This window comes from Fukomys damarensis, unplaced genomic scaffold (assembly GCF_012274545.1).
Source record: "Fukomys damarensis isolate Sample0158 unplaced genomic scaffold, DMR_v1.0_HiC HiC_scaffold_23, whole genome shotgun sequence".
Taxonomy (NCBI): domain Eukaryota; kingdom Metazoa; phylum Chordata; class Mammalia; order Rodentia; family Bathyergidae; genus Fukomys; species Fukomys damarensis.
Genome location: NW_022900935.1, coordinates 21,113,706 through 21,138,912, shown reverse-complemented (window position 1 = coordinate 21,138,912; position 25,207 = coordinate 21,113,706). Strand labels below are relative to the sequence as shown.

The following is a 25,207-nucleotide window of genomic DNA, read 5'->3' as shown; positions in this document are numbered from 1 at the left end:
TGTCTTCTCATCTGTAAAGCAGGTGAGCCCAGTGGCCACCTGCTCTGCACTTGTGACTGCTGCCAACTCGCCCGTCTCCATGAACACAAACCCTGGAAGGGTTCCCCCAGGGCGGCCAGGCCCCTCCCCAGACCTCAGGAACAAGCTGGGTCTAATGTTCTAGGGTCCTGGCTGTGCCAGGAAGGCTTGGGCCGAGAGGTCACAGTGGCATTCCTGACAGTCGGATGAAACAGCCCAAGGCCTGGGTGTCTCCCCAGCAGCTCAGCCCTGTCCCTTTTCTTGTCCCCTTCCTGGGCAAAGTCAGGAGGTCTCCCACCCACTGGCCAAACGCACAGCCCCAGAAATCTAGCACAGGACCATTCAACTCATCTTAGTTATATTATTGTAACAAACCAGTCAAAATTCCATTTTACAGTTAAATAGTACCGAAGACAGACAGTGTACTGTACAAGCAGGTTGTGCATGAGACACAAACACATTAAGCAAATGACAGTGCAAAGCAGCAGCACCCCCGCCCCCGGCTGGGGACGATTTTCTGGAAGGTTTGAGCAGGTACGGACACCTCGGCATGACAATGTAACAGAGGGTCTGCACCCACCCTAAGCACTCACGCAGACATCGTACCCTAACCCTTCTTTCCTTGTGCTTTCCACCACATGTGTTTGTGTGGCACACTGTTACAGCAGCCTTGCAAATCGGGACCCATTCTCCCCAGCCAGGGAGTCCAAACAGACTAGGCCGGGCCACCATCGCCGCTCAGCAGAGGGTGAGAGGGTGCAGGGTCAATTTACTTCCTGTCCTGCCCTGACCAGGGCCTGGGCATCAGAAGGGGGCAGTCTCTGAACTGGGGCTACAAAGTACTGGGCGCTGGGAGCCACAGGGCGTCTCCCTCGTTGGCCTTGGGAGAGAGTGAAGCAAGTAGGAGGGTAGTAGGTTTGTAGCTGCTTCCTGAGAAGGGGCGAGGGGCCCCCAGGGTGCAGGGAGGACACCCTGCAGGACACCCTCAGCTGCTATTGTGAAAAGAATACTGACTTCCAGTGAGGACAGGACAAGAGAAACTGCAACAGGAGGGATCCGAGTTGGATCAGAACTCCCTCAGCAGTCAGAGAACATATCTAGCTGTTGTTACAGCTGGGAGTAGCCTGGCCAATCACTTGCTATGACATAGAGCAGTAAGAAGGGACACTGTAGGGGAGATTTCCACACCCACAGAGGATGTGGCTGAGAGTCATGTGGCATCGAACCCTTGTTTTCTCATCCTTTTCCATCAAGAACTCAGACACAAAGAACCTCGTAGACTCGTGTTTCCATCTGCAAGATGCAGGGATTCGCATCATCTGCAGGATGGAGGGGAAACATCGGACTTCTGAACACGGGGGCCCCGGCCAAGGCTGAGAGCCTCACACAGCCTGCGCTGTTCCCACACTCCACTCACCCCACCATGCCCCACTGTGTGCTGGACAAATGCCTGGGAGCACAGACAGGAGGGCCCACGCTCCTCCCCCACATCCCCTGGTCTCCCGGCAGAGGCAGGGATGTGCCGGGGAGGAGGAGGGGTCTTGATAATTGTGTACTGGTAGAAGGCAGCAGGTGGGAGGTGGTGTTCACAAGCCCGGAGCACTACCTGCTAGAGGCCTCGTGTTCAAAAACATATAACTGAAGCTGCTCTTTTCTAAAATCACTTTTAAAAACTGAATTTGTTCAAGACTGTTCGCTTTGGGAGTGCAAACAGGTTAAAGAGATCTTTGTGGCAGGTATTGGAAGATTTGGCTGGGCTATCCGAGGTGGTGGGACAGTGCTCGATGGGACCTTGGTGACAGGGACATAGACCTGAGTCCTCCACACCACACCTCAGGGCTCTCCGCTGGGACCCATGTGACTCTTGTCTTGTCTCAGCAAATGGAAATAAGGCGACTCCCCGCAAGAGGGCAGAGGGACGCCATGGCCTGGACAAGTGCATGGTGGCTGGCCAGAAAGGCCCTTCCCTGCTTTAGGGCACTGACACCACAGCCCACTTGCTCTGGGGCCTGGTGCCCTGGGCAGCTGAAATGGGCCAAGGGCTTCTGAGCTGCTAGGGAGGGCAGGAAGCAGGGTTGGGGCCTCCTGCGGTGCAGCTCATCCCTTCTGCTGGCCTTCTGAGGTCCTGCCCCATCTCTGCAGTGAGGGGACCCTTCTCCGGGAGGGGGCTTTCTAGTTCTGACTCAATGGGTGCAAATGCGGACTGGACTGGCCCACAGGGGAGGGCGTCTGAGGAAGGCTGTGGTCTGTCAACTTCTTCCCTGGGATTGGGGCTGACCCCAGAGGGGTGGAGATGACAAGGTGGCTCTGGGGTGCATGGGACTGGGACCAGGCTGGGGACAGTGTCCTGGAGGGGGTCCCCTTCCCCTCTGGGCGACGACGTGGCTGGACAGTCCTGTCGGAGTCAATGCAGCTCTAGCCCCTGGGGCCCTGGCCGCGCAGGAGCACAAGTCCCACTGCTGCCCGGAGTCCCCGTCAGAGCACCGGGTCCCCTCCTCGCGGGGGGTCAGTAGGGCCGCCACACGGCCTCGTCCATGCGGCCCGGCGTGCTCAGGGCTGTGGGTGAGTTGCTGTGGCTGCCGTCGGCCTCCACGCCGTCACCCTGGCCCAGGCTGGGGTTCATGAGGTTGCCAGTGGCCATGGAGACGGTGCTGCTGGGGCAGGAGGTCGGCATGCGGGTGGGCGAGCGCTCACCCCCGCCACTGCCCCCGCCGGCCACCATGGAGAACTGGTAGGAGCCCGAGGAGGCGCCGTAGTAGAGGTGGTAGGGCGCCGGGTTGGCCTGGAAGGGCCCGCTCTGGCTCTGCGCAGCCCCAGGGTAGGGCGGCGGGAGGTAGGTGTGGTGGAAGCGGCTGGCGGCTGGCACGCCCGTCACACTGAGGCCTCCGATGCTGGTGCCCGAGGGCGTGGCGCTGTAGGGGAAGGCAGCCGACATGGCGCCGGGGTAATGCATCCTGGGGTCGGGGAAGCGGCTCTCCGCCAGGGTGAAGGGGCGGTCAAACTGGCGGGGGTCCGAGAAAGGGTTCAAGTCCGAGGTGCCTAGGGGACAGCAAGGAGGACAGTCAGCTGCAGCTGGAGACCGCCCCAGGGCCTTGAAGTGTGATCCTGGAACAGCGTCTTACGCCCTGAATGTGACACTGGGGCTCCCTGGTGCTCTGCTCCTCTGGCCCTGGTGCCAAGACCCCCAGCACAGACCCGCCCAGAAAGCAGATGCCTGGGTGGCCACAGCCTGACACGGACCCCCGTCCCCGCAGGAGCAGGGCGGGGGGCCAGACAATGGGTGAACAAAGGCTCTCAGTGGCCCTGTGGGATTGAGGGCTGGACTCCACTCTGAAGACGAGGAAGCCGAGGCAGAGGGACGCTGACCCCCTCACACTGCACGGAATCCTGGCTGGCACCTGGCGTAGGTTCAGCGCTCACAGCAACTTCCTGCCGCCCCCGTCGCAGCCTGTGTCACCAGGCTGCCCTGCAGGCTAGAGTCGGCTGGTGATCCTGCAGCGAGTGCTGCCCTCAACAGCCCAGCAGCCATATGAGAGGCCAGCCAGTGAGGCTTGGGGGTCCCAGCATCCCGCTGAGCCCTGCAGTGGCTCCTCGAAGAGTCTGGCTCCTAGGTGGTCTCCAAGACCAGGGTGCTCAGCTTCTACCCTTGGTTTTTGTAATCACAGACCCCAAAACCTTGGAATTTAACTGGGCTTTGGAACTGAATTTAATCCCATTCGATAAGAGAACATGAAAACGGAGGCCCAGAGAGGCTGAGGCATGAAGGGTCACATGGTGCAAAATCCTGGGGTTTCTGGTCCTGAGGCCCAACATGCACCTGAGAGGTAGCTGTCTCATGTGTGAGGCTGTGAGATCTCCAGAGCTGGACAGCTGTCTTGGTTTTGACTCTTACTATGGTAGCTGTGTGTCTTTGGGTGAGTGACTTAACTTCTCTGTGCATGAGTCTCCTAGGGACTGTAACAGCTTGTAAGGACTGAGTTGGCTGCTACACTTAAAAGTGCTTAGAAGGGAGCTGGGCAAAGTGTTGCTGTGATGCCTCCTGCCCTGGGTCCCCAGGACAGGCCCACTCAGGACATAAAGGCGAAGCCCTCACCCTGGCCTTCCTTGTGCTTTGGAAGCAGTGAAGTGCATGAGGGCTCGTGGAACCTGTCTGGCCCAACTTCTCTGTCTCAGCCACCACAGAACAGGGCCCAGGGCCGGGGATTTAGCTCAGTGGTTCCGCTGCCTGCCTGGCAAGAGCAAGGACCCAAGTTCGATCCCCGGTACTAAAAAACAAAAAATGAAGAGGGGCCTGGCTGGAGGGGACCCAGCAGATCAAGTTCTCCCTGGCTATGCAGGGCTGGTGCTGGGTGTCTGCCCACATCTCAGGACACAGGGCAGGTGCCTCAAACCAGACCAGGAGGAGGTGGAGAATGAACAACAAGCAGAGTGGAGGTGGAACCGTCACCTGCCAGGAACCCAAGCCTTGGGCCTAGTGTGTGGCCCTCAGAGACACCGGCCCTGCCCTGTCCCCTCCTGGGCTCTCCCTCAGGCCCCCAACAGCTTCCTCAAGGTTCCGGCACCCCCTACCCCCACAGGCCCAGGAAACCTGAGCTGGCTGGACCCTTGCCCGGCAGCCAATCCCAACAGTGGAAGGAAATGTTTATTTTCTTCTCCAAATTGCTGAGCTGCACTGCCGAGTGGTGGCTGAATGGGCCCTTTGAGCAGTGAGAAGCCCCCATTGTGGGTGGCTGCAGTCAGAGGCTATGGGCTGGGGTATGGAGGGGCTGGGGCCCTGGCAATGCTTGCCAGTGTCCAAAGTTGGGGGTCAAAAGGAAGTAGCAGTGGGGTGTCCTGAACACATCCCCAGGCTGGGGCCCGAAGGCAGAGGCTGGTCTCATCAGAAGGGATTGCCAGTGAGCCAAGCCCCTCACACCTGGGGCTGCCAATGCCCCCCTGCAGAGGGGTCTCCTGATTGAGAAGACCGAGGCTCAGAGAGGTTAAGTGATTTGTCTACAGTCACACAGTCAATGCAAGGCAGATCAGAACTCCTAGCCAGCACCATCTGATTGCAAAGTTGACTCCTCTTCCCTGGTTTGGGTGTTAAGTGCTCTTTCTCTCATCTCAAAGGGAACAGGCCTGGAGGAGGGCCCAGGGCTTCTAGAGTGACTAATGGGTGGAGGGCTTATCTCAGGTCAGGATGCAGCAGCAGCAGCAGCAGCAGCAGCGGACTGGGTCAGCTCCATCGTCCCCGGGACTGGACCTCCTCTCCTCACTGCCCAAGTGGAGGCAGGGGGTCTGGCTCCCATACGCCCACTGACTATGGAAGGGAGGTTTGGCTCTCCTTCCCTGGGAGCTGGTGCACAGGAAACTGCTGTGTGCCCTGCTGGTTGCTGGGCTTCTCTGGCTGGCCCCCAACACTCTGTCAGCCTGGCTCTGCAGAAGGCAGGAGAAGGCCCAGCATGGTGGGCTGCTGTAACTGGACTGATGCTGGCCTGTTGGGGGCAGGAGCAGGGACAGCTACTGACCAATGACCTCCCAGCACCTCTTCAGGCCAGACCCCTCTCCTGGACCTCCCCAACAATCCAGAGCTGAGTGTCTAAAACTCACTGGCCATGGGCTCAGAGAGGCTGGGCGGGGCCTCTCCTCACCTGGGGGCCCAACTTCCTGAGCCTGGGTTACAATGGAGATGCCTTCTCTTCGTCTGCGGGATGCGTCAAGCCTGGCATATGGCAAGGGCTGGAAGAAGAGCTCCCTGGGCAGGTTCCCACTGGGACCAGCTCAGCCCAGCAAGTGGAGAGGCAAGGAGGGAGGGGACAGCCAGGAGCCCTGGGCTGTTCCTGCTCCAGACCACTTCTCCAGCCTGCAGAAGTACAGAACACTAAGGAGACTTTCGACCTGGACACCGACAGGCTGTGTGACCCAAGGGTGGCCTGTGACCTCTTCAGCCTCCATGCACTCATCTGCCAAATGGGCTCTAACCAGGCCCTGGTGGACTAAGAATGGCCCGGCCTCTGCCCTGGCCTGCGGCTGACAGCTCCACCCCTCCAGGCAAGTGCCGGCTGCCCACAGCCCCCGCGTTTCGTTCGGCTCAGTGCCTGCCCACTTGCCTTGAACAGGTCATGGGCCAGCCACCTCCGCTCGGGAGGACCTGCCTGAGGTCAGCTGTGCCCATGCCTACTGCCTTCATCCTGGCAATGAGGACAGAGACCCAGGCCTGGTCCCCTCCTGACTCTGTGCCTCCTGGTCCCTTGCCCAGGGCTGTCACCTCACTTTACAGTGTCTAGTTCGTTTGAGCACAGTAAAGTCATCTGGACATCAGCTCAGCCCTGGGCAGGCACACTCGCCCCCACACACTTCCTGATGAGAAAGCTGCGGCTGGGGGAGGGAGCTGTGTACGGAGTGGGGACACACCGCTCCTGGCTGAGGACGGCCTGCCCGCTTTTAATACAAGTCCTGCTGGGTTCACCCCACTCCTCCAGGAGGCGTCATGCTCCAGAGGGCAGGGGCTCTGCTCACGCCTACACTGGGGTCAGGCACCACGTGCGTTTGTAGAGCGAATGAATGAAGGTCTTCGAGAGGGACTCTGATCGGGCACACGACCAGCCATCGCGGTTCTCCACCCACCGCTCCTGCCCCCTGAGGTCCATTTCTTACCTTGGATTGGGGTCTGGGCCTGGCTGCTGAAGTGGCTGGCGGTGCTGAGTGAGCCTCGGGGGCTGGGCGTGCTTGGCGTCACCCGCATGCGAAGCCTTTCCAGGTCTCCAAAGCGGTCAGGGAACACCTTGGTCTGGTCCTCTATCTTCTGTCGGTGCCCTGTGGAGCACACGGAGCCTGAGTCACTGCTTCCTAGAGTCTCAGGGGACAGAGAATTGCCATGTACTGCTGTGAATTCTTCCTGAGGTCTAACTTTGCAGCTCCCTCTGAGGTTCTCAGGAGACTTCCTGAACAGAGGACGGTAGCCACGAGCCACGGTCTCACCCTAACTACACGGGCCAGTGTGATCATTCTGACACCATTTGTGGGGCTACCCCAGGGCTCCGGGTCACTGAGCAGAGAGATGTGAAGTCAGTACATGGACTCAGTGGTGCACCCTGTCATTCCAAGCACTCTGGGGGCTGAGGCAGGAGGATTGCAAGTTCAAGACCAGCCTGGGTAACATAATGAGACTCTGTCTCAAAAGAAAAAGTACAAGGGCTGGAGGCCAGGTGTGGTGGCACATGCCTGTAACCCCAGCACTTGGGAAGCTGAGATAGGATGATTGTCAAAAGTTCAAGGCCAAGCTACACAGTTAGTTCAAGGCCAGCCTTGTGAGACCCTGTCTCAAAACAAACAAATAAATACCCCCCAAAAAGGGGGGTGGGTGAGTGGGGATATAGCACAATAGGAAGGCCCAGGGTCCAATCCTCAGTACCATTAAAAAAAAAAAAAAGAAAGAAAAGATACGAGTTTAGGATTCAAATCAAAGCCTGTGGCCTGCACCTCTATAGCACACTGTACTATAGTACAGTAGAAACTGAGGCTACAGGCATAGGAATAGTAGCTTAAGCACGTTCCAGACCAAGGCAGGGAGAGAAGCCAGGGTGTGGTTGCCTTCCACCCCTGTCTGCAAGAACAGGAGAGCCCGCGGAAGGCCCTGCTGGCCGTTCCAGCCCCCGGGCCTCAGCCAAAGGGACGTCACCAGGATGCCGGGCAGCTCAGGACTGTGTGTCTGGCTCGGGGTGCTACACCAGAGAACAGTGCCAGGGTCCCCCACACCCCCCAAGGGACCCAGCCTCCCTCTCAGGCCCCAGAGGTGCTCACAGTGTCAATGTGGCCATGCCTCTGCCCTTGCAGCCTGATGACACTCTTGAGAGGGACATCAAGCTTTCAGGGATCTCTCCAGTATCCCCCTCTTACAATTAATCACTTTACATCCCATAGGCAGCATTTATGAATGGAATTTTTGAAAACCAAAGCAAAGCAACCAGGCTCTGAGCAGCCTGGAAAACACAGAGGCTCCCAGGGAACTTGCAGAATGCTCTTGGCCCAGGCATATCCTTCTGTCACTTTCTTTTTAAACAGCACACATTGCAGATGAGTTGTTTCTTTATCCCTGAAGTGGGGCATCAGCAGCCCACAGCAAGGACAGCTCCCTAGGCCATCTGGTGTGGTGGGAACTCAGCAAGTCCGCAAGGACTACTGAGCCTCTGGCTATCTCTGGAGCACTGGCTGTCCCTCGTCCACTGGGAGTGCAGCTCACCTCACTGTTCTCCTCCATTAACACAGTTTCCTCCCAAGTTGCCTCTTTTGACCCTGGGAGCAGCCCTCTTCCCACTTCAAGGCCAAGGTTTCTCCAGGGCAGATGTCAGGAACAGACTGCACCCACGGAGGGTGGTGCACTCCTGCCTGTCCTGTCTCCATCACTCCTGAGGCAGGCAGCCAGGCTCTCTTCTACAAATAAGAGAACTACAAACCAGAGAGGCTCAGAGCTTGCCTGAGGACACACAGCAAGAAAGGTGGTGGAATTTCCTGGACTTCAGCCCCTTTAGCAAAGTGTAGGGAAGTGGCAAAGAGGGAGAAGGTTGCTTGAGTTCTTAGGTCTGGAGTAATGTGAGATTTTTTAAATTGATAGAAGAGATAAATAGGTAGAATTCCACTGTTTTTCCTGGGCTGGACAAGTCATTTCCAGGGAACTGGAAAAGTGTGGGGTGACTGGGGACCCCTGCTGGGAAGGAGGGAACAGAGCTGGAGCCACAGAATGGACCTCATTTCTGATTTTCAAAATGGGGAACAAAGGGTTCTGGGACCTATAGACCCCTGCACACCCGGTCACAAGTTCAAGTGGGCACCTGAGAATCTCAGAAATGGTGCAGGGGCTTGTGGGGGCCACAGAGGCCCAGCAGGTCACCGGGAACCAGGGAACACACATTCTCTCTGATGAGGCTCCAGGCTGGGCGCTGAGAAGACTGGGCTTCTGGCCAGGCCCCACTGCTATCCTCTCAGCCCCAGACCGACAGAAGATGGGGAAGCATGGGCTGGGGACACTGGATGGAGCTGGAGCTGCACGGTGACCACGAGAGGCGAGCAGGGTGGGTGGGGACTGGGGCAGGTGGAGAGGACGTGTTCTGCAGCAGCCACCACTGCCAGAGCTTCCCGGGCCAGCCACAGTCTTCAACCCAACCAGCCTTGAGAGAAACGAGGTTTTCTGGCTGCTGAGGACACGGGAAATGGCAGGAAACTGTAGAGAGGCCGGGGAACATATGGATTCAGGGCAATTTCATTAGCAGGCCTGCCGGATGGTTACAGAGACCACAGACTAACCTGACAGCAGCTTGGGCGCGAGGGATTTGGGTGCCTTCGCCAACCACAAGCTTGAAGTGGGCCAATGGGGCTCCATCAGCGCTGGTGCAAAACCTCAGGCTTTGTCATTATGGTCACTGGTGGATAAAGCCCCGTTTCTGAGTCACACCGCGTAGTGGTTATAGGCACTCCTGTGGCAGGCGGAAGCGGGGTGGGGTTCACAGCCAACCCAGGGGCCTCACTCAATGCGCTCCCTTCCCTGCCCTAAGTGGCAGTGTCTCCATTATGCTGCCCTCAAGGGTTCGGGAGCTGGCCCCACAGGCTCTGTGGACACACAGGTCACTGCCAGCCCTGCTTGTGCCGGGGGAGGCTGCACTAGAGACCAGCATGCTGAGGCCAGGGTGCCGACCTGTCCTAGAACACAGAGCCAGGATGGCAGGCAGGTTCACACCCAGCTCCTGGGCCCCTTCTCCGACTTTCCTTTTTACTCCAGTTGTTGAGATGGGGGCCACGGCTCTGGGCTACAAATCAGGGACCCCAGCCCAGAGCGAGCTCTCTGATGTAGGAGAGTCATCTTCCCTTCTCTTGGGGATGCTTCCTTGTGGCTGTGGAGCCCTGAAGCCACTGCTGTGGAGGGGCAGAAGGGAGCTCAGGCAGCCCCACATGGCCAGGGCGCCAGAGAGTCTCTGAGCCACGGGGTCTGGCCTCATACTGGAGTGCAACGGAAGTGCCTGTGCCCAGGGAGAGGAGTTGGGCCACAGAAAAGGCCTCTTTCATTCAGTTTCCTCACTGAGAGCTGGGTGGGGGATGGCCCAGCTTGTTAGCCACATGGGGCTCTGCCTCGGTGCCTCAGTTTCCTCTCTACATAGCTTGCTCACTGAGGCCCTCTCCCTCTGAGAGTCTTTGACTTAAGACTGCAAGAATTCACCGCTAGTCAGACCTGCCACCTGCACCCCACAGAGGAAAGAAGGCAGGGCTGCATCCCCAGACCTCACGTTGCTCCCATGTCCAGGTTCCAGAATATTCTCTGCCCCCACTTCAGAGCCTCCACTCAAGACAGCCTCTGCCGGGAATCTTCTCTTGTCCTGTGAGGTGCAGACCAGGAGCCCCTCCCCCAGGAAGTCCCCCTTTTCCCTCGCCACTGAGCCCAGTAGCTGCAGGAGCAGAAATACTGACTGCAGCCACTGTTCGCTGAGCGCTTCCTCCGTGGCGGGTGTCTGAGCAGCTCAGACACCGCCTTCCTTGCCCCTGCAGTCTCTTGCTGAGACAGGTCTGTTACCATTCCAACTTCGCAGATGAGGATACTGAGGCTTGAGACAGTCTGCAACGAGCTCAGGGCACACAGACAGGATCAGGCCGCCTGTGCTCCCTGGATCCCATCTCTCAGGAAAAGGGCCTGGAGTTTGAAAATTGGGTTCAGCCATGGACACAGCTGCTCTCTGCAGGGTCAGGCTGGACCCAGGCAGAAGCAGGTGAGAGGCTCTCAGCGGGCTCCAGCAGGGGCTCTTGTCCCACTCGGAAGCTCAAGGTGGAGAGTTTAAGTCTCTGTCACACCCTGCTATAATCCCACCAAGTCCCTTTCCCCCTCAGGGCCTCAGTTTCCACATCTGTCAAGCAGTTGTCACCCTGTCTAACCCCCAAGGGTATGGAAGATCTGGAGGACAGATCACCGAGTTTTGAAAGTACAGTACCGAAGGGTGGGGTGGGTGGACAGAGAATGCCCTGAGCCCGCCGGGCCTAGATTGGGCAGCAGGGCTCAGGTTGCACACAGCTCCCCCGGACAGCTCTGCTTACTGACCAACACCCTCCCCTGGTGGGGGCAGACCTCAGCCTGTGCCTCCTGAGAGCCCAGCATCCCCAAGCCCAAACTTGGCCGCAGTCAGTCACCTCTATGGTCCTGGGTAAATCCTTCTCTCCCTGTGGGCCCTGGCTGTCTCAGAGACGAAGCTCTGGAATGGCGGTGGTGGTGGTATGTGTGTGAGAATTAAACAGCCCACCAGGCCTGGCCTTCGCGGAAGGTGCCCAGAGTCCCAGTTCTGGCTTGGCCACCTTCTCTGAGGCAATAGCTCCTCTTCAGCACATCCAGTGGGACAGCTGAGCCCTGAGCACGGCATGAGGGGCAGAGCAGGGGAAGGAAGGGGCCCCTCAGGCTGGGTGACACTGCCTATTCCAGGCTGGGGGCTCCCTTGCTACGCCTTAGGGTATCCTTCATTATCCCCGCCCAGCCAGTATGGCTCCCAACACATGCCCGGCGCTTCGGGGGAGAGTGAGAGGCCATCAGGGCCAACCCCTGCCCCATGCTGCACTGGGTAGGAGTGCGACCGTTCCAGCTGTGTTTACATGTGTGCCAGGTGGGTCACATGCATCATTTCCAAGGGCCACAACCCTCTGAGATGCTGCTACCCTCTCCCCTTTGATGGCCAGGAAAGGGGAGGCATTTAGTCAGGGTCACACAGTGAGATCCAACCTGGAGCAGCCAGGTGGCACACGCTGCTTCCAAAGACCTCCAAGGGAGGACAGCCAGGTCACCTTGGCCATGAGCTCCACCTGGCAGGACACCAGCCGAGCAGCTGTCCCCCAGCTGGGATGAGCAAGAAGCACAGAAAGGAGATGCAGAGCTGGGCAGGGCCATGGGCACAGTGGTCGGCCCGGCAACACGGTGAGCCTTCACCCATCGGATGACACTGCTGGTGAGGCCGCGCCCAGACACAGCAGCCACTGTCTGAGCGGCGGTGGGTGGGGAGCCAGCCCAGGCGCTCTGCTCTACTCTGCGGCCTGTCAGGAGATTTACACCGGACTCAGAACAGCCCTGCGAGTGGCAGGCGGGTGCTGGCCCAGGGTGGTCTGCTGTGAATCGGCCCCCTGTGAGCAGATGAAAGCCCTTGGTGGCTGGGCAGGGAAATGGGCTGGCAGGGGGCCAGCGGGCAGGAGGCAGCTCCCTCCCAGGCCTGGCCTGGGCTTGATTAGGGGAACCCGGGAGGTCTGAGGTTAACTCCTTCCCTCCTGTTGGGCTGCATCCCTTGCCTCCCCTTGGCCTGTGCCCAGCGCACCCAGCTCCGGGGACACTCCTGGCCTGTGGGGGTCCTGGGTCCTGGGGGCCAGGAGCAGTGGTCCCTCCCCCGCCCAGGACTACCTCCCTCCCTCTGCTACCCCACACCTGCAGCCCAGGATAAAACTACAGCAACATCTGTGACTCCCAGGTCAGCTGCAGGCCTGGGTCACTCTTCCGGACCATGGCAGGTGCCCTAGCAGCCACACAGGCTGCTAGCTCTCTCAGGCCTGTAAAATGTCACCTACTTGGGGGCCTGCCTGCTCCCCGAGTGGCCCACCCTCCACTTTTTAGGCTTTCCCCAGCTTCGCTTGTCCCCATAAGACTGCTGCCACTCAAAATTAACTCACTGCCAAGCATTTACTAAGTACCTACTAAATGCTTGTGCCCGTATCCCCAGGGTCTACACCACTGCCCGGCAAAACAGAGACAAGAGCCTCCACCCTCATGGAGCATAAAGAAGACTGGAAGGGGATGAATAATAAATGAAATAAACTAGAGAACTACATAGCACCCTAGGTGATAAAACATTCAAGGCAGAGTTGAGGCCAGGAGGATAAGGCGAGAGGCAAGGATGCTGTCTGTGTGGGCAACCTGAAACAGGGCAGCTGTGAGAAGGCTGCATGAAGACCTGAGGGTGGCTAGGGAGGAGTGTTCCTAGCAGGAATGACAGTGCAAAGGCCCTGAGGCAGAAGTGTACCCGGCAGGAAGCTAGGGTGGCTTGAGTTGGATGACAAAGAAAGAAGGTGCAGGACAGCATGACACAGGGGTCATTGGCACAGACTGGGGGAGGGGTAGGGACCATAGGGACAGCAGAGCACGTTTCCATCTCTCTCCTCTGGACTTTGAGGCCCAGGAGGATGAGAACCCACTCCGTTGGATTTACGGTGGTATTCCCAACATGTGGAATAGTGCCTGGCATGTGGGAGATACCAGGAAAATATTTGTGGAAATCACTCCATGTACCTTTTGGGGAGGAAAGGGGCCATGGGATGGATGCCAGTTCACTTCCCCTGGAAGTCAGGAAGGATCAAGAACCTGGGTGTGACCTTCTCAACACCAGCACCTGCTGAGCCTAGCAGACGGGGTGAGCTATTCCCAAGCGCGGTCAGTACCAGCGTTGTTGGGCGCTGGCACTGCCTCCCGCCCCATCTTGGATCTGGCTCAGCAACCTGCATTTTCACCAGCCCCCAGTGGCTCTGAGGGACACCAGCATTGAGAGTCTCAGAAACCAAGGCCACACAAGCAGGAAGCCACCAAGCCGGCCTCAGACCAGCTGGCCACCCGGCTGGAGGCCGGGCATGCTCAGCAGGGCACCGGAGGGGAACGGCCCAGCCACAGAACCCACAGCTGGGCCTTCTGGGAGCTGCAGACTCTGCGCCTGTGCTCCCGAGGTTCCCCCCTACCTGCCCCACCCCACAAGGCTCACATCTCAAAGGTCTCCGAGCTGCCAAGCAGGAGAAAAGCTCCCAAAGGAACTCCTGGGGTGCAGAGACTCATGGTTGAAGAGAGGGCTGTGGGCACCAGAAACTCACTGAATGTCACAGCTCCCCAGAACAGATTTAACGGCATTCCCTTACAGACCTGCACATGGTGGGCAGGCCTAGGCCTCTTTGACTCCCTGGTGGGAGCCCCCACAGCCCTGAAGTTCACTTCCGGCAGTGGCTCCCTACCCACTTGCTGAGGCTCAATTCTCGGAGACTCTGCACACTGACTGGCATACAGGGCCATGCAGTGATCACAGCTCTGCAGCTAACCTCCTTCCTCTTCTAGAAGGGGAAACTGAGGCCAGGAAAGGGGAAGGATTTGTCTACAGCCCCAGGTTGAAGGCCAGGAGCGAGTCTGTCCTAAGGGTGGGGGATCCAGAGGGACTGGCCCCTCCCCACCTCCACTCGTCCCTCTGACATCAGCTGCCTGTCCCGTGCCACCCCTGCACCTACTAGCTCATCTCACAGAAGGGCACTCAGGCCTGGGGGCCCCAGGAGAGAAGCACAGGCAGAGGATTCCAGCAGACCCTGCAGGGCAGGGCTGAGTCTCTACACTCATGCGGGGCCTTAGGAGGGAAGGCCGGGCAGCGCCGGCCTGAGCAGGCTGAACACGGAGGGCACAGGCATGGCATGGCTCCCTGGGTCTCTCCTAGCACACTCCAAGCCCCGTCAGGTGCTTCTGTGACCGGGAGTGCCCTTCCTTTTGGAGGGGCCCTAAGTGCCACATCCTCACACTTGGCCCAACTGTGGCTACTGGCCATCCAGGTACTGCTTGGAACTCAGACCACATGCCCTCCACCCCTCAGTGACCATGCCTCCCTCTGTGACCAGGCTGGGGCCGGCACCCACCCTGTTTCTCCCTGGGGAGGGGTGGGGTGCCAAAGAGAGCAGAAAACCAGGGACCTAGTGACCCAAGAGCCCTCTATCTGCCATGACACGTGGCCACCACTGCCAGGCCTGCAGGGCCCTGATGACCTCCTGCTTTCAGAAGGCGTCTGACGCCCAGGGGTCAGCGGCTTGTCCAAGGTCCTGGCTAAGGCAATGGGTTGCCAGGTGTTCGAGGTGCTGTCCGTGCTTTTCCTCAACAGCGCCATGATGTAGCCGATCATGGAAAGCCATTTTCACACAAGAAAACTGAGACATGACAGTGCCTTGCCCAAGGTGTCTCAGTCGGGCAGGCTGGGTCAGCACCTGCTCTCTGTACCTTGGTGGCTATGGGTCACAAAGGGTTCCCAATCATCACCCCCTTGAGGCTCATGGGCTCACCTACCCACTTCACACATGATTGAACTGAGGCCAAAAAGCAGACAGCACCAGCCTGGGGTCCAGAGCTCAGAGCCCAGAGCCCAGCACTGTCTGTGTCTGATCCCAGCAGGAAGAACCAAGCAGGAATTTGGCCAGAAGTGCTGGCTGACCTTGAACGGGGGCTCAGGACGGCTGGAGGATCCCGAGGGAAGTTCTCCTAGAGCTGCCTGGCCCTCCTGCTCTGAGCCTCCTGGGCTCTGGGGAAGAGCCTGTCCTCCACCTCAGTAGGGGAGAGGTCGCCTCTGCGATGCTCTCCCCACACCTGGCCATGTGTGAGACCCCACAGGGCACAGGCCCAGGTCCTCTCCTCCCTGCAGTGAGGGTGACCCTTTGCTACAGCTATATGAGGGTCCCATGCAAAAACAAGCATGACGGACTTTCTAAACTTCAAATATTGCACTGACAAAGGGGTCAGGCTGGCCCTCAACACACAGGTTAAGTAGTCCTGGGGGCAGGGGTTGCTAAGAGCTCTGGGAAAAAGCTAGGAAGCGGCCAGTGCAGAGCAGGAGGGCTGCTTTGCTGCATTTATGCGCTCACTCATCCACCCACCAGCACAGACCTGGGACTTCCCCTCCAGCTTCTCCAGTTGTGATCTGCACACTCCAGGGCCTTCGGCAGGCACGCTCTGACTGATCAGGACTCCCTGCACAAAGGAGGTGCTCAGCACCTGTCTGCAGAATCAAATCTGCGCTACGGGTCTCATTTGCGTGGATCCCGGGGCCAGAGTGGCAAAGGCACATACCAGGATCCAAAAAAGGGTTTCCAAGGAGGGGACCTGGCCTCACAGCTGGACTAGCTCCTGCCTTTTGATCACTGCCACACGACCCTTGGCCACTGGCAGAGGAAGCTGGCACGGAGACCATACCTGATCCAGCCTCCACCCCAAATGCACCTGGATCTGAAGCTTCCTCCTCTTCCTCCTCTCCCTGTCTGCTCTGCCCCACTGGGCAGTCAGCCCACAGGTTGGGATCCCCCAGCTGGTTCTGCCATCCAGCCTCGGCCCCAAGCTAAGCCCTGAGGGTTTAGGGTCTGCAGCAGGTGCATGACAGGTACAGGGTGCAGAGCTGAGGACTGCAGCCCCACCGGTGCTCCAGGGACCTGGAGCCGTCTGTCTGACCTTCCTCCCCGCCTCCCCTACCTTCCTCCCAGCCCGGAGTTATGGGCTCAGTGGCACTTACGTCTGGGCTCCCGGGGTCCGTCCACAGTGACCTTAATGGCTCGGTGGTAGGTGGCTACTTGGGTGGGGTTGGTGAACACAGTGATGGTCAGTGTGAAACTCTTTCCTAAGGAGATAAAGGCAGAAAGTTGGCTCCTGGTACTTTCACAACACCCTGGTCTCCTACTTGTACTTAAGCTAGGAACCCCTGACTCCTTAGACAAGGCAGGGCCTGGAAGATGGGGCTTTGGGTGAAGTTCAAGCTCCTGGGCTTGGCATTCAAGGTCCCCGGGAGCCTGGCACTAACTCTGTCACCCCTGCTCCCGCGTTTATTCCTCCCTTGCTTCTGCGCCTTCTTTTGGTGCTGTTTGTACTCTTCAGAAACCCACATGATTTTGCTGTGGAGAGCAAGGTTAGGGGACTGTGTATGTAACACACATACACACAGGTATATGTATATACACATATTTATTATTTTTCTCAAAGTAGTAACCTTTGTAGATAAAATCAAGGACCCAAAAACAATAAAAGAAGAAGAAGAACACCCCCCACCCCCACTCACCCACAGGTCCGTGAGCCAGAAATAAACATCATTTGGGCATATTCTCTTTCAATCCTTTTTGTACACGTCTGGGTATTTACATAGTTGCACCAAAATATATATTTGTATACACTTTTTAAAAATATAACGTCACGTCAGAAACGCTTTGCCATGTTATTAAAAGTTCTTCATAAACTTCATTTTCTAATGGCTGCAAAATACTTCAAGTCACAGCAGCTTCATCTTTTATTTATCTACTCACAGGCCCCAGGGTCTTTGCGTTGGTGCCAGTTTCTGACTGGCGTGTGCGGCCCCAGCTGGAAGAGGGCTCATCTGGACGCTGCAGACTTTTCATTTGCAGACACAACTGTTATTTCCAGAGCCCTGTTCTATTTTTAGACAGGCATTTGGCTCCAAAATCTCCATTCAAAATTCCTCAGAGAGGAAAAAACTTTTAAAATCATTTTTAAACCATTGAAAATGACTCTCTGTTTATAAAAATCTTTGTCTGCATCTCTGCTTATTTCCTTAGAGTAGATTAGAAGAAGCGGTGAGTGACCCACCGCCTCTCTCAAGGTGAGGTGACTCTCAGACTCCTGGTCCCACTGTGCGAGCCCGGAGAGAGCCGGAGTCCCCTCGTACCCTCCGCTGCCCGCAGTGTCTGTCAGGATAGAAGATCTTCAGACTCTGCACTTTCTGTGATCTTCTGTTATGAGTGAGACCGAAACCTTTCATATGGTTACCCATCATAATCCAACACCAATAAAGTGGCCTTTATACTTTTGCCATCTACTGAGCTGGTTAACACTTTTCATGTCTCGGTGACACAGTCAGCTCCCCCAGGTGCTGGCCTTCTCCTTTCTCTAACGTCAAGCTCTTCTCTGTTCTCAGTTCTGTCTCTGACTTGTGACTTCTGTTTTTAGGCTGAGACAGGCTTCCCATGTAGAAAGCTGACAAAGGTTTACTTTGAACGAGCAGTGTTCCTTCTGTTGTCTATGGTGACCCTGTGACTGGCCTGGGAGTTGGCTGGTTGGTGTAGGCTAAGTCGAGGGTTTTCCCCAAAGGGGAATCCAATGTTACTAGCACCTAAAGTAGGAGGCTCCGACTGTACCGGCTTACCCCACAAGGGGGTTTTCCCTGATTCCCACATCAGACTTCACCTCCTTCCTCTGCACGTGGGTACCCCTTTTCTACCACTGCCTCCACCTGTTACAGGCTATTCCATTCCTCTGGTGGCTACAGACAGGCTCCAGGGCCGGGTGGGGGTGAAGCTCAGGGTGGGACATGGTCTTATGGCTCCCTATGCACGTCTGGGTACTCGATGGTCGAGATCAAGTGAAAATTCTAGCCTCAGAAACAGGTGATGCCTGAACAAAATTAATCCACCAGGCACAGGGATCACACCAAAGACTCGAGGGCTTGAGATGTGAGGGGTTTAAAGCTGAAGAGTGACAGAGCTGTAGCTCTGCTGGGAACTAGCAGGGCTTCTCTGATGTCTCCTGAGGCAGCAGCTGGAGGCCAGGTCAGAAACACTAAGGCACTTGCCCCTGGGTCCCTAAGTCTGTACAAACCTGGCCCTTCACTCTCTCGCCACAGGGATCTCAGCGTGACTTGAAACAGGAAGTGAGGCTGTCCAGAGAAACGCAGGGCAGGTGGCCTCTGAATCCCTGCCACCCACTCAGTCCCTGGATGCTCCTCCCCTCTGCTGCCTTCCTTCCCTCTGAGGTTTCTTCCTTCCCAGGTCCCCCCCCCTCTGAGCAGCTGGGCCCTCCCCGGGGGTGGGCTGTCCTGGACTTCTGAACCACCACCCCACCGGCTTTCCAGCACGGTTGTGGGCCAGGCTGATGGGAGTTCAGGTACCACGGAGCCCTAGCAGCCTGAGTGTGGACACTGAAGACCAAGGAGCCCCACTCCTTGTAACAGCAGCCTGGCCGCTGCTGCACTTGACAGCTTACTAAGGTGCACTTCCGGGTCTGAACGGAAAAGTCACCTTCTCTGGGAGGCTTTTCCTGGTCACTTTATTTCAAGGAGGCTTTTGGGGGGCTGCGTGTGTAGCTCAGTGATAGAGAACTTGCCTAGTAAGCACCAGGCCCTCGGTTCCACCCCCAGCACCAAAATAATAACAATAATAAAGTAGGCATTTAAAACTTGGCCTCCATGGGGAAAGCTTAGCATTGAGCAGGCCAAAACTGGACTAGGAACAGAAGAAAAACTGCAAGGGTATCGTCCCCAACTCTAACTGAAACACAGACTGTCTTTAAGTAAGAGCTCAGGCCACAAACCACAGAGGTGATACGGGCTGTACCTGTGACCTTGCCGCCACAGACAGGACAGATATTCACACAGCCCTTATAGCCCTTTCAGACTTCTCTAAATTTCTTTTGCTCGTCACAACTTCAAAGTCATGGCCATCACTAGAACCCTTCCTGGAACTCGTTACTTAATACATTAAACAAAGCAGCACATTTATCGCAAGTTTTTGAGCATTTTGCTGTTTAATGGAGCTACTTCCCATACTGCAATCTTTCATTTGTTTTGTTTTATTTATGACAGAAGCCACTCGATCTGCAGCTTCTCAGGGCTCCCTCCCCTTGCTTGCTTCAATCCCCGTACTACATAAATTTCTTCCACAGTGCTCATCATTTTTAATAATCCATCCAACTCTTATATTTCTTTGTCTTCCTCTGCTAGACTCTAAGCTACCTGGAGGACAGAATTTTTGTTGTGATCACTGTATCCCCAGCCCACAGAACAGGACCTGGCACTTAACAGGTGCTCAATAAACACCCATTACTTAAGAGCAGAGATTACAGCTCGCTTTGTACAAAAGTGAAGTGTGAGGCTCACAGAGGGGCAGGGAATTGCTGAGGACACATAGCAGCCAGGCAGAACCCAGAGAAGTCAGAATGTGCAATGGCCTGCCTTCCACAAGGGTACTAAAGACCTGCTCCTGCAGAGTGAGAAGCCGCCACCTGCATAAGGTAACAAACCTCGCACCACCTGAGGTCACCAGGGTGCCTCAACAGCTTCCTCCATTCCCAAGTATCTGAAGAGAGCAGAGAGGGCATCAGGAGGACAGGGTGCTGGGACCAGCGGACGTGCGGGGAGTGTTAGGGACCCTAAGAACCAGGAGTGGGAGAAAGCCACCTTTCTGGGTGCCCCTCATTTCTGGTCCTGCCTAGGGCTCTCTGCCCACTCTCCCCCCATCTCTCTTGGCCTCTTGGAGCAGGAAGCTAAGGACAAAGGAGGTGAACGTCCCTATGCAAGAAGCTTGGCAAACGTTCACTCGGCCTGCGGTCCAGGGAATGCTGAGGGCTGGTCCTGGGGGAGGGAAGGAGTCCATGTTTGGAAAACAGGTGCTCCAGACATTGCTGCAGGCCCCAGGGCCCTGGCCTAAGTAGCAAGCTCAGCCAGGTCAGGCAGGGTGCTGGGGCAAGTTCCCCGGCCTCTGGTTTGGCACCACCCACAGAGCCGCGTGGGTCTCAGAGGACCGCTGGGTTTTCTCAACATTGGCCAAGATGCAGTGTAACCCTTCTCCGAATAGTGGTCCCTTAGGCCTGCACGTGCACTTCTCACATATAGCACTAAGGTCCCTTTTACCCAGTTAATGACAGTTCAGGTGCTCACATGATTCGCAGTTTTGCCTAGAGCAGAGGCCACCTCCTATGGGACAATTTAGGGATCTGTGGCGGTACGTGGTCAGTGAAGCACTGGGGTGGCACTGCTGGAATTTAGGGGTGGGATGCATGATGGGGGCGGGAGGTACCAATGCCCAATGCTGCACAGGGACAGGAAGAACGTATTTTTCCTGGGGGAGATGATGGACCTTGCTTACAAAAATTCTCTAGGTAGATTGTGGGAATCTACAAACTTTACTGTAGGAGACTAAAACACAAAATAATCATTATATCAAAAGGGTGCTAGCCTGGCAGGGTGGGACCTGGGGCCTAATCCCTGCAAGCGACGGCCACCCCTGTTGTGGTTCACACAGGCAATCCTACTGTAAGAACTGTCTGGTGTTCCTGTGTCATCTCCCTGGAATTCACATAGAATCAAGGAAAAAATAGCGGAAGAGGAGGAAACAAGCAGAGGTAGCCACCTAAATTCTTAGTCCCCGCAGCTGTTAGCTTCAGGGAGGGGTCCTAGATCTCAAATCCCAACCTGTCCACTCTTAGCACAGCCCAGACTTTGTCAATCACAGCTTGTTCTCAGGTGGCAATTTCCTGAGGCACAGCAGAGAAGCCTGCATGACGGCCCTGCACCCGCCTTCCTACTGCCGGCCTCTTCCACCTCTCCCACTCAACAATTCACACCTTCTGGGTTCCCCCCACCCCCGCCCAAACCACACTGTAATCAGAGAATCAGTGACTGTCACCGCTCAAAGGGACCTCAAAGGCCTCCTCCAGTCCCAAGCATTTGAAGAACAAAATCTCTAACCTACATCCGGGTCTCAATATGTGCCACCTAATACACTGGTACTGATTCTTTCAATCCTCCCCATATCTCACAAGGGAGGGACCATTATCACCACCACCAACAGGTTTTATAGACAAGGAAACAGAGGCACAGAGAGGTTCAGTTATTTGCCCATGTCTCCCAGCATGTCACTGTCAGAACTGGGACTCAAGCTAGGGGAGGCCAGTTCTACACCTTAGACTCTACTGAATGCCCCAGAGTTCCACCGGCACAGGAACCCCTTCTCTCCTACTTGGTCTTTTTCCTACCTCCCAGGACCAGTGAGACTACTGGGAGCTGAGAACGGACGTGGGAATGGTCTGTCAACTCAGCCTCCGCAATCCCAGCACCAGCCCCGCCTGCTCTGCTTTAACAGCATGCAATTCAGGGATGCTTTGGAAACCCGTCTCCTTCCGTGGGGCGATGGGTAGGCAGGGGTCTGTGGGCATGCAAGCCACAGAGATGTCATTTTCAGCACACACAGGCCAAGGAGGTCTTGCTAAGTCAGATAATCTCTCTTCTCCTTCCAGTGCTCTCCTCCCAGGAGAGGGAGTAGCTGGGAGGGAGAAGGAAGCATGAGTTCCTGCCACCTTTGCGTCCTCGCTCCTGGGACCCACCATGCTTTCTGCCTGCCCGCCTCCCCCAGGACAGCAGCCACAGCGACCCCCAACACACACCTGAGCCAGCCTTGCCCACCGCCACCCACCTGCCCCAGTGACTCTCCACTTGGCCGGGGCTGGGATTAAATTGCAAAGAGCTCAAGAGAGTGGGGATGACAAAAGGGGCTTGGAGACTAATTAGGAGCAGCAATGAAAGCTTAATTCATAAAAGCAAACATTTTCCATCCATCAACCTGCAACCAGTTAAGGGCACCGTTTGAAAGAAATCTGTGAGTGGGGAAGGGAGCCAACAGGAACAGGAAATGTTTGAAAGAATGTAAACTATTTCAGTTTCATAAAAAGTAACAAGTAAACAGTTATTACATGCAAATAATGCCCTGGTTTTAATTAATGCTGAAAAGTCAAAGTATGTTTGACATTTGTATGTATACACTGAGTGGCTGGAAAGGGCAAAATGGTGCCCAGATGCCCAGCAGGGAGCAGGCTGGCGGCTCCGAGGGAACTAGTGCCTTGAGAAGCCTTCTTTATTGGTGATGAAAAGTACAATTCTGCCCCAGCCAGCAGCCCAAGCCCTGTAGCAAGGCAACTCGGCTTACTTCTTCACCCCAAGCAGAGGGTGTCAGGGGCTGGGGAAGGGCAACTTCTCTGCCCAGCCACTCCTGGCTGGTCTTAAAGGGCCAGCAGACCCCCAGGTCTCCGTGCTGTCGCTGGGCAGGGTTTCCAGGATGCCTCCACCCAGCAGCTGAGTGACGATGGGTTTTGGGTCCCCCGCAGCCTCCCACTCAACAGCCCCTGGCAACAGCCACTGTGGCGTCTGGTGCTGCCTTACTGCCGCTGCAGCCGCTGCCGGGAAGATCAGACAGCCAGGGCGGCCACGGCTTGCCTCTGGGCAGGAGACGGCAGCCCTAACACATCCCACAGGGCACTCATGTCTCTTCTGAACCACAGTAGGGCCTAGGGGGCTTCGGGAGACCACAGCTGGGGGAGGTGGCCTCAAAGTGAGGGAGATCCTGCCCCTGGGAAACGGTAGCTAGTGTGCTACAGATCAAGGGCTTGTCCTCTGAGCCCTCAGCCAGAAGACTTTCAAGCTCCCCTTCTGAGTCTGATAACTCACTGTCTTCCAGCATCTTTTGTGAGACCAGAGATGCTTGACTGGGAAGGAGGGGAAGCACGGAAGGCTTCTGGAGTTAGTAAGGTTTCCAGAAATTGGGAGAAAATTGTCTTCTTCATGTAAGAAATCATAAACTTCCTTACAGAGTGCTATTTCAGACAGACTGGGGTCTGAAGACCTGTTTCTGGACACCGAGGCCTCTCTCTCTCAGCTTCCTTCCCTCACCTGTGCCATCACCTATGCCCCAGTGTCTGGGGGGCCAGGTCTCCCTCAGCTCACCTCGCCCACTGCGGCCCACAAATCGAAGGTCGTTGAATCTGGCCACCTGGTTCTTCATGACGGCCGAGGCATTGCGCAGCTCAGCAGAGTAGTTCTCGTCATTGCCTGCCATCACAGTCACCACTGTTCCATCTGGCACATCCCCCAGTGCCACCACCTGAGGGCACAGAGAGAAGGGGACAGCTTAGAAAGGCAGGAGAAAGTGGGAGAAATAGGAGAGGGGCTGGGCTGGCGGCTCCCCTAGGTCCCAGGCGCACTGCAGGTTCCTCAAATGAGGGGATGGGGAAGGCTTAAAAACAATGAAGACCTTGCCCAAATAGAATAGAAACAAAAGATGCAGTCTCTACTTTAAGTTCGAGAGCATGGGTTCCAAGGAATCATCCTTTCAATTAAGCGAAACTAAGGGAGAGCTGAGAATTAGCTCAGTCACTCGGAGGTGGGACACACTTCCTCTGTCTTCCTCCGCAGAGCAAAAGAGGAATCAACATGCTCCTAGCAACCACATCTCCAAGTAAAAAGAGTATCAACAATAATAATAACAGAACTGCTCTCTGTGCTCCATTTATGCAAGAGTCCTGGGGTGTATGAAATTTAGCCCTGAAACGTAGCACAGGCCCAGTTTTTTGGGCTCGGCAGAGCTTGAATTCGTTATGCAGAGAAAATGCAAAACAAACTGCTGTTTTGAGAAAGGTCTGTCCAGAAAATCCCTGTAAAGTAGGAGGGGAGCTTGTGATATCAGGAGGATGCACCTGCTGAAAACAGCATCCTGGGTGGAGGAGCCCCACCCCAGGCTGTCTCCCCCAGCTCCTACCCCAGGGAGCAGAAGAGGCATCTGCCTTCTGAAAAGGAATCAGATTCTAAATAGAATCACAACCATTTAAACGTGGCCGCCGCGTGCAGGGATTGGGGATCCAGATGGTAAAAATTTCAAGGAGAAAATGTTTGGGGTCTGATTAAAAAGGCCAGATTTCCTGTCAACATCCTGTCTTCTTTTAATTTCAAAGATCCCTTTTAAGCTCCAAGTGACAGTAAAACCTCCGATCTGACGATTACAGTCACACGGGGCCTCCTCCCCCTCCTCCCCGGGAGATTTTCCCCGCTGGTATTTTAAGATGTCACCCGGGAGACCTCGAAGAGCCACTAGTCCTTTTTTTTTTCCTTTCCAATTCAGAGTCATCTTAATGGGAGCAAGGTCGGTCTCAGCTGCCAGCAGCTGCCTTTTCCAGGCACCTCCAGCGGCCACCTCCCCAGCCGATGGCCCTTCCTGCCCTGCCCTTTCTTACGGCAGCTGTGAGAGGTTTAGGGGAAAACCAAGGCGTTTTCGTTTCATCTCGCTGCTCACTTAAAAAAATGAAAATGAAACAGTCGCTTACTCCTCGACGTTGAGAAAACTATTTTCTGAATGACTAGGGGCTGCCAGGAGTGAGAGCACCCCCAATCTCAGCCTGCCATTCTGGATGCGGGATATCCTGGCAGCAGCCGTTCAGAGTGCGGTGCCACCCTTCCAGGCCTATGGGGGCTCTGGTAGCGGTAGCGAGTGAGAAGCTGGAGCTTGAGGGTGTGAGCAGGAAGTGCTTCTGAAGCTGCGCAGGAGGAGGGTGCTGGCAATGGAGGCTAGGCCCGGTTCACCCTCCGCATCCCACCTCCGGTCCCGGGGTCCTCCTCCCGGCTGCTCCCAGGGCTGGGACCCAGGGAGCCCGATTAGGGGAAACTAAACCTCATTCTCTCGTTTCTGCATCAATGTCCTGGTGCAGGACTGCCCGAAGCCCAGGTAGAGGGGAGCAAAGCACCTCAAAGTTATGAGTTCGGGAGCATCCAGGAGGGAACTTCAGAATCCGAACGCCGAGCACGCAGCGAGGCCGCAGAGGCTCGGGCGCGTCCCCTCCACAATCCTCCCAGGGCCTGGCTCCTGCAGCTGGGAAGCC

The 25,207-nt window shown here is 56.3% G+C and overlaps 1 protein-coding gene across 1 annotated transcript in view; it reads right to left on the bottom strand.

Annotated features, from left to right (window-relative positions):
* Positions 1-418: 418 nt before the first annotated feature.
* Positions 419-25,207, bottom strand: part of Runx3 (RUNX family transcription factor 3) — a 26,193-nt gene continuing 1,404 nt past the window's right edge. The window contains exons 2-5 of the mRNA XM_033767375.1: positions 23,283-23,439; positions 16,299-16,403; positions 6,655-6,813; positions 419-3,057 (exon numbers count right to left, since the gene is read on the bottom strand). Of these exons, the coding sequence (XP_033623266.1) occupies positions 2,525-3,057; positions 6,655-6,813; positions 16,299-16,403; positions 23,283-23,439 (954 nt within the window). The 3' untranslated portion in view covers positions 419-2,524. The remainder of the gene's footprint in view (positions 3,058-6,654; positions 6,814-16,298; positions 16,404-23,282; positions 23,440-25,207) is intronic.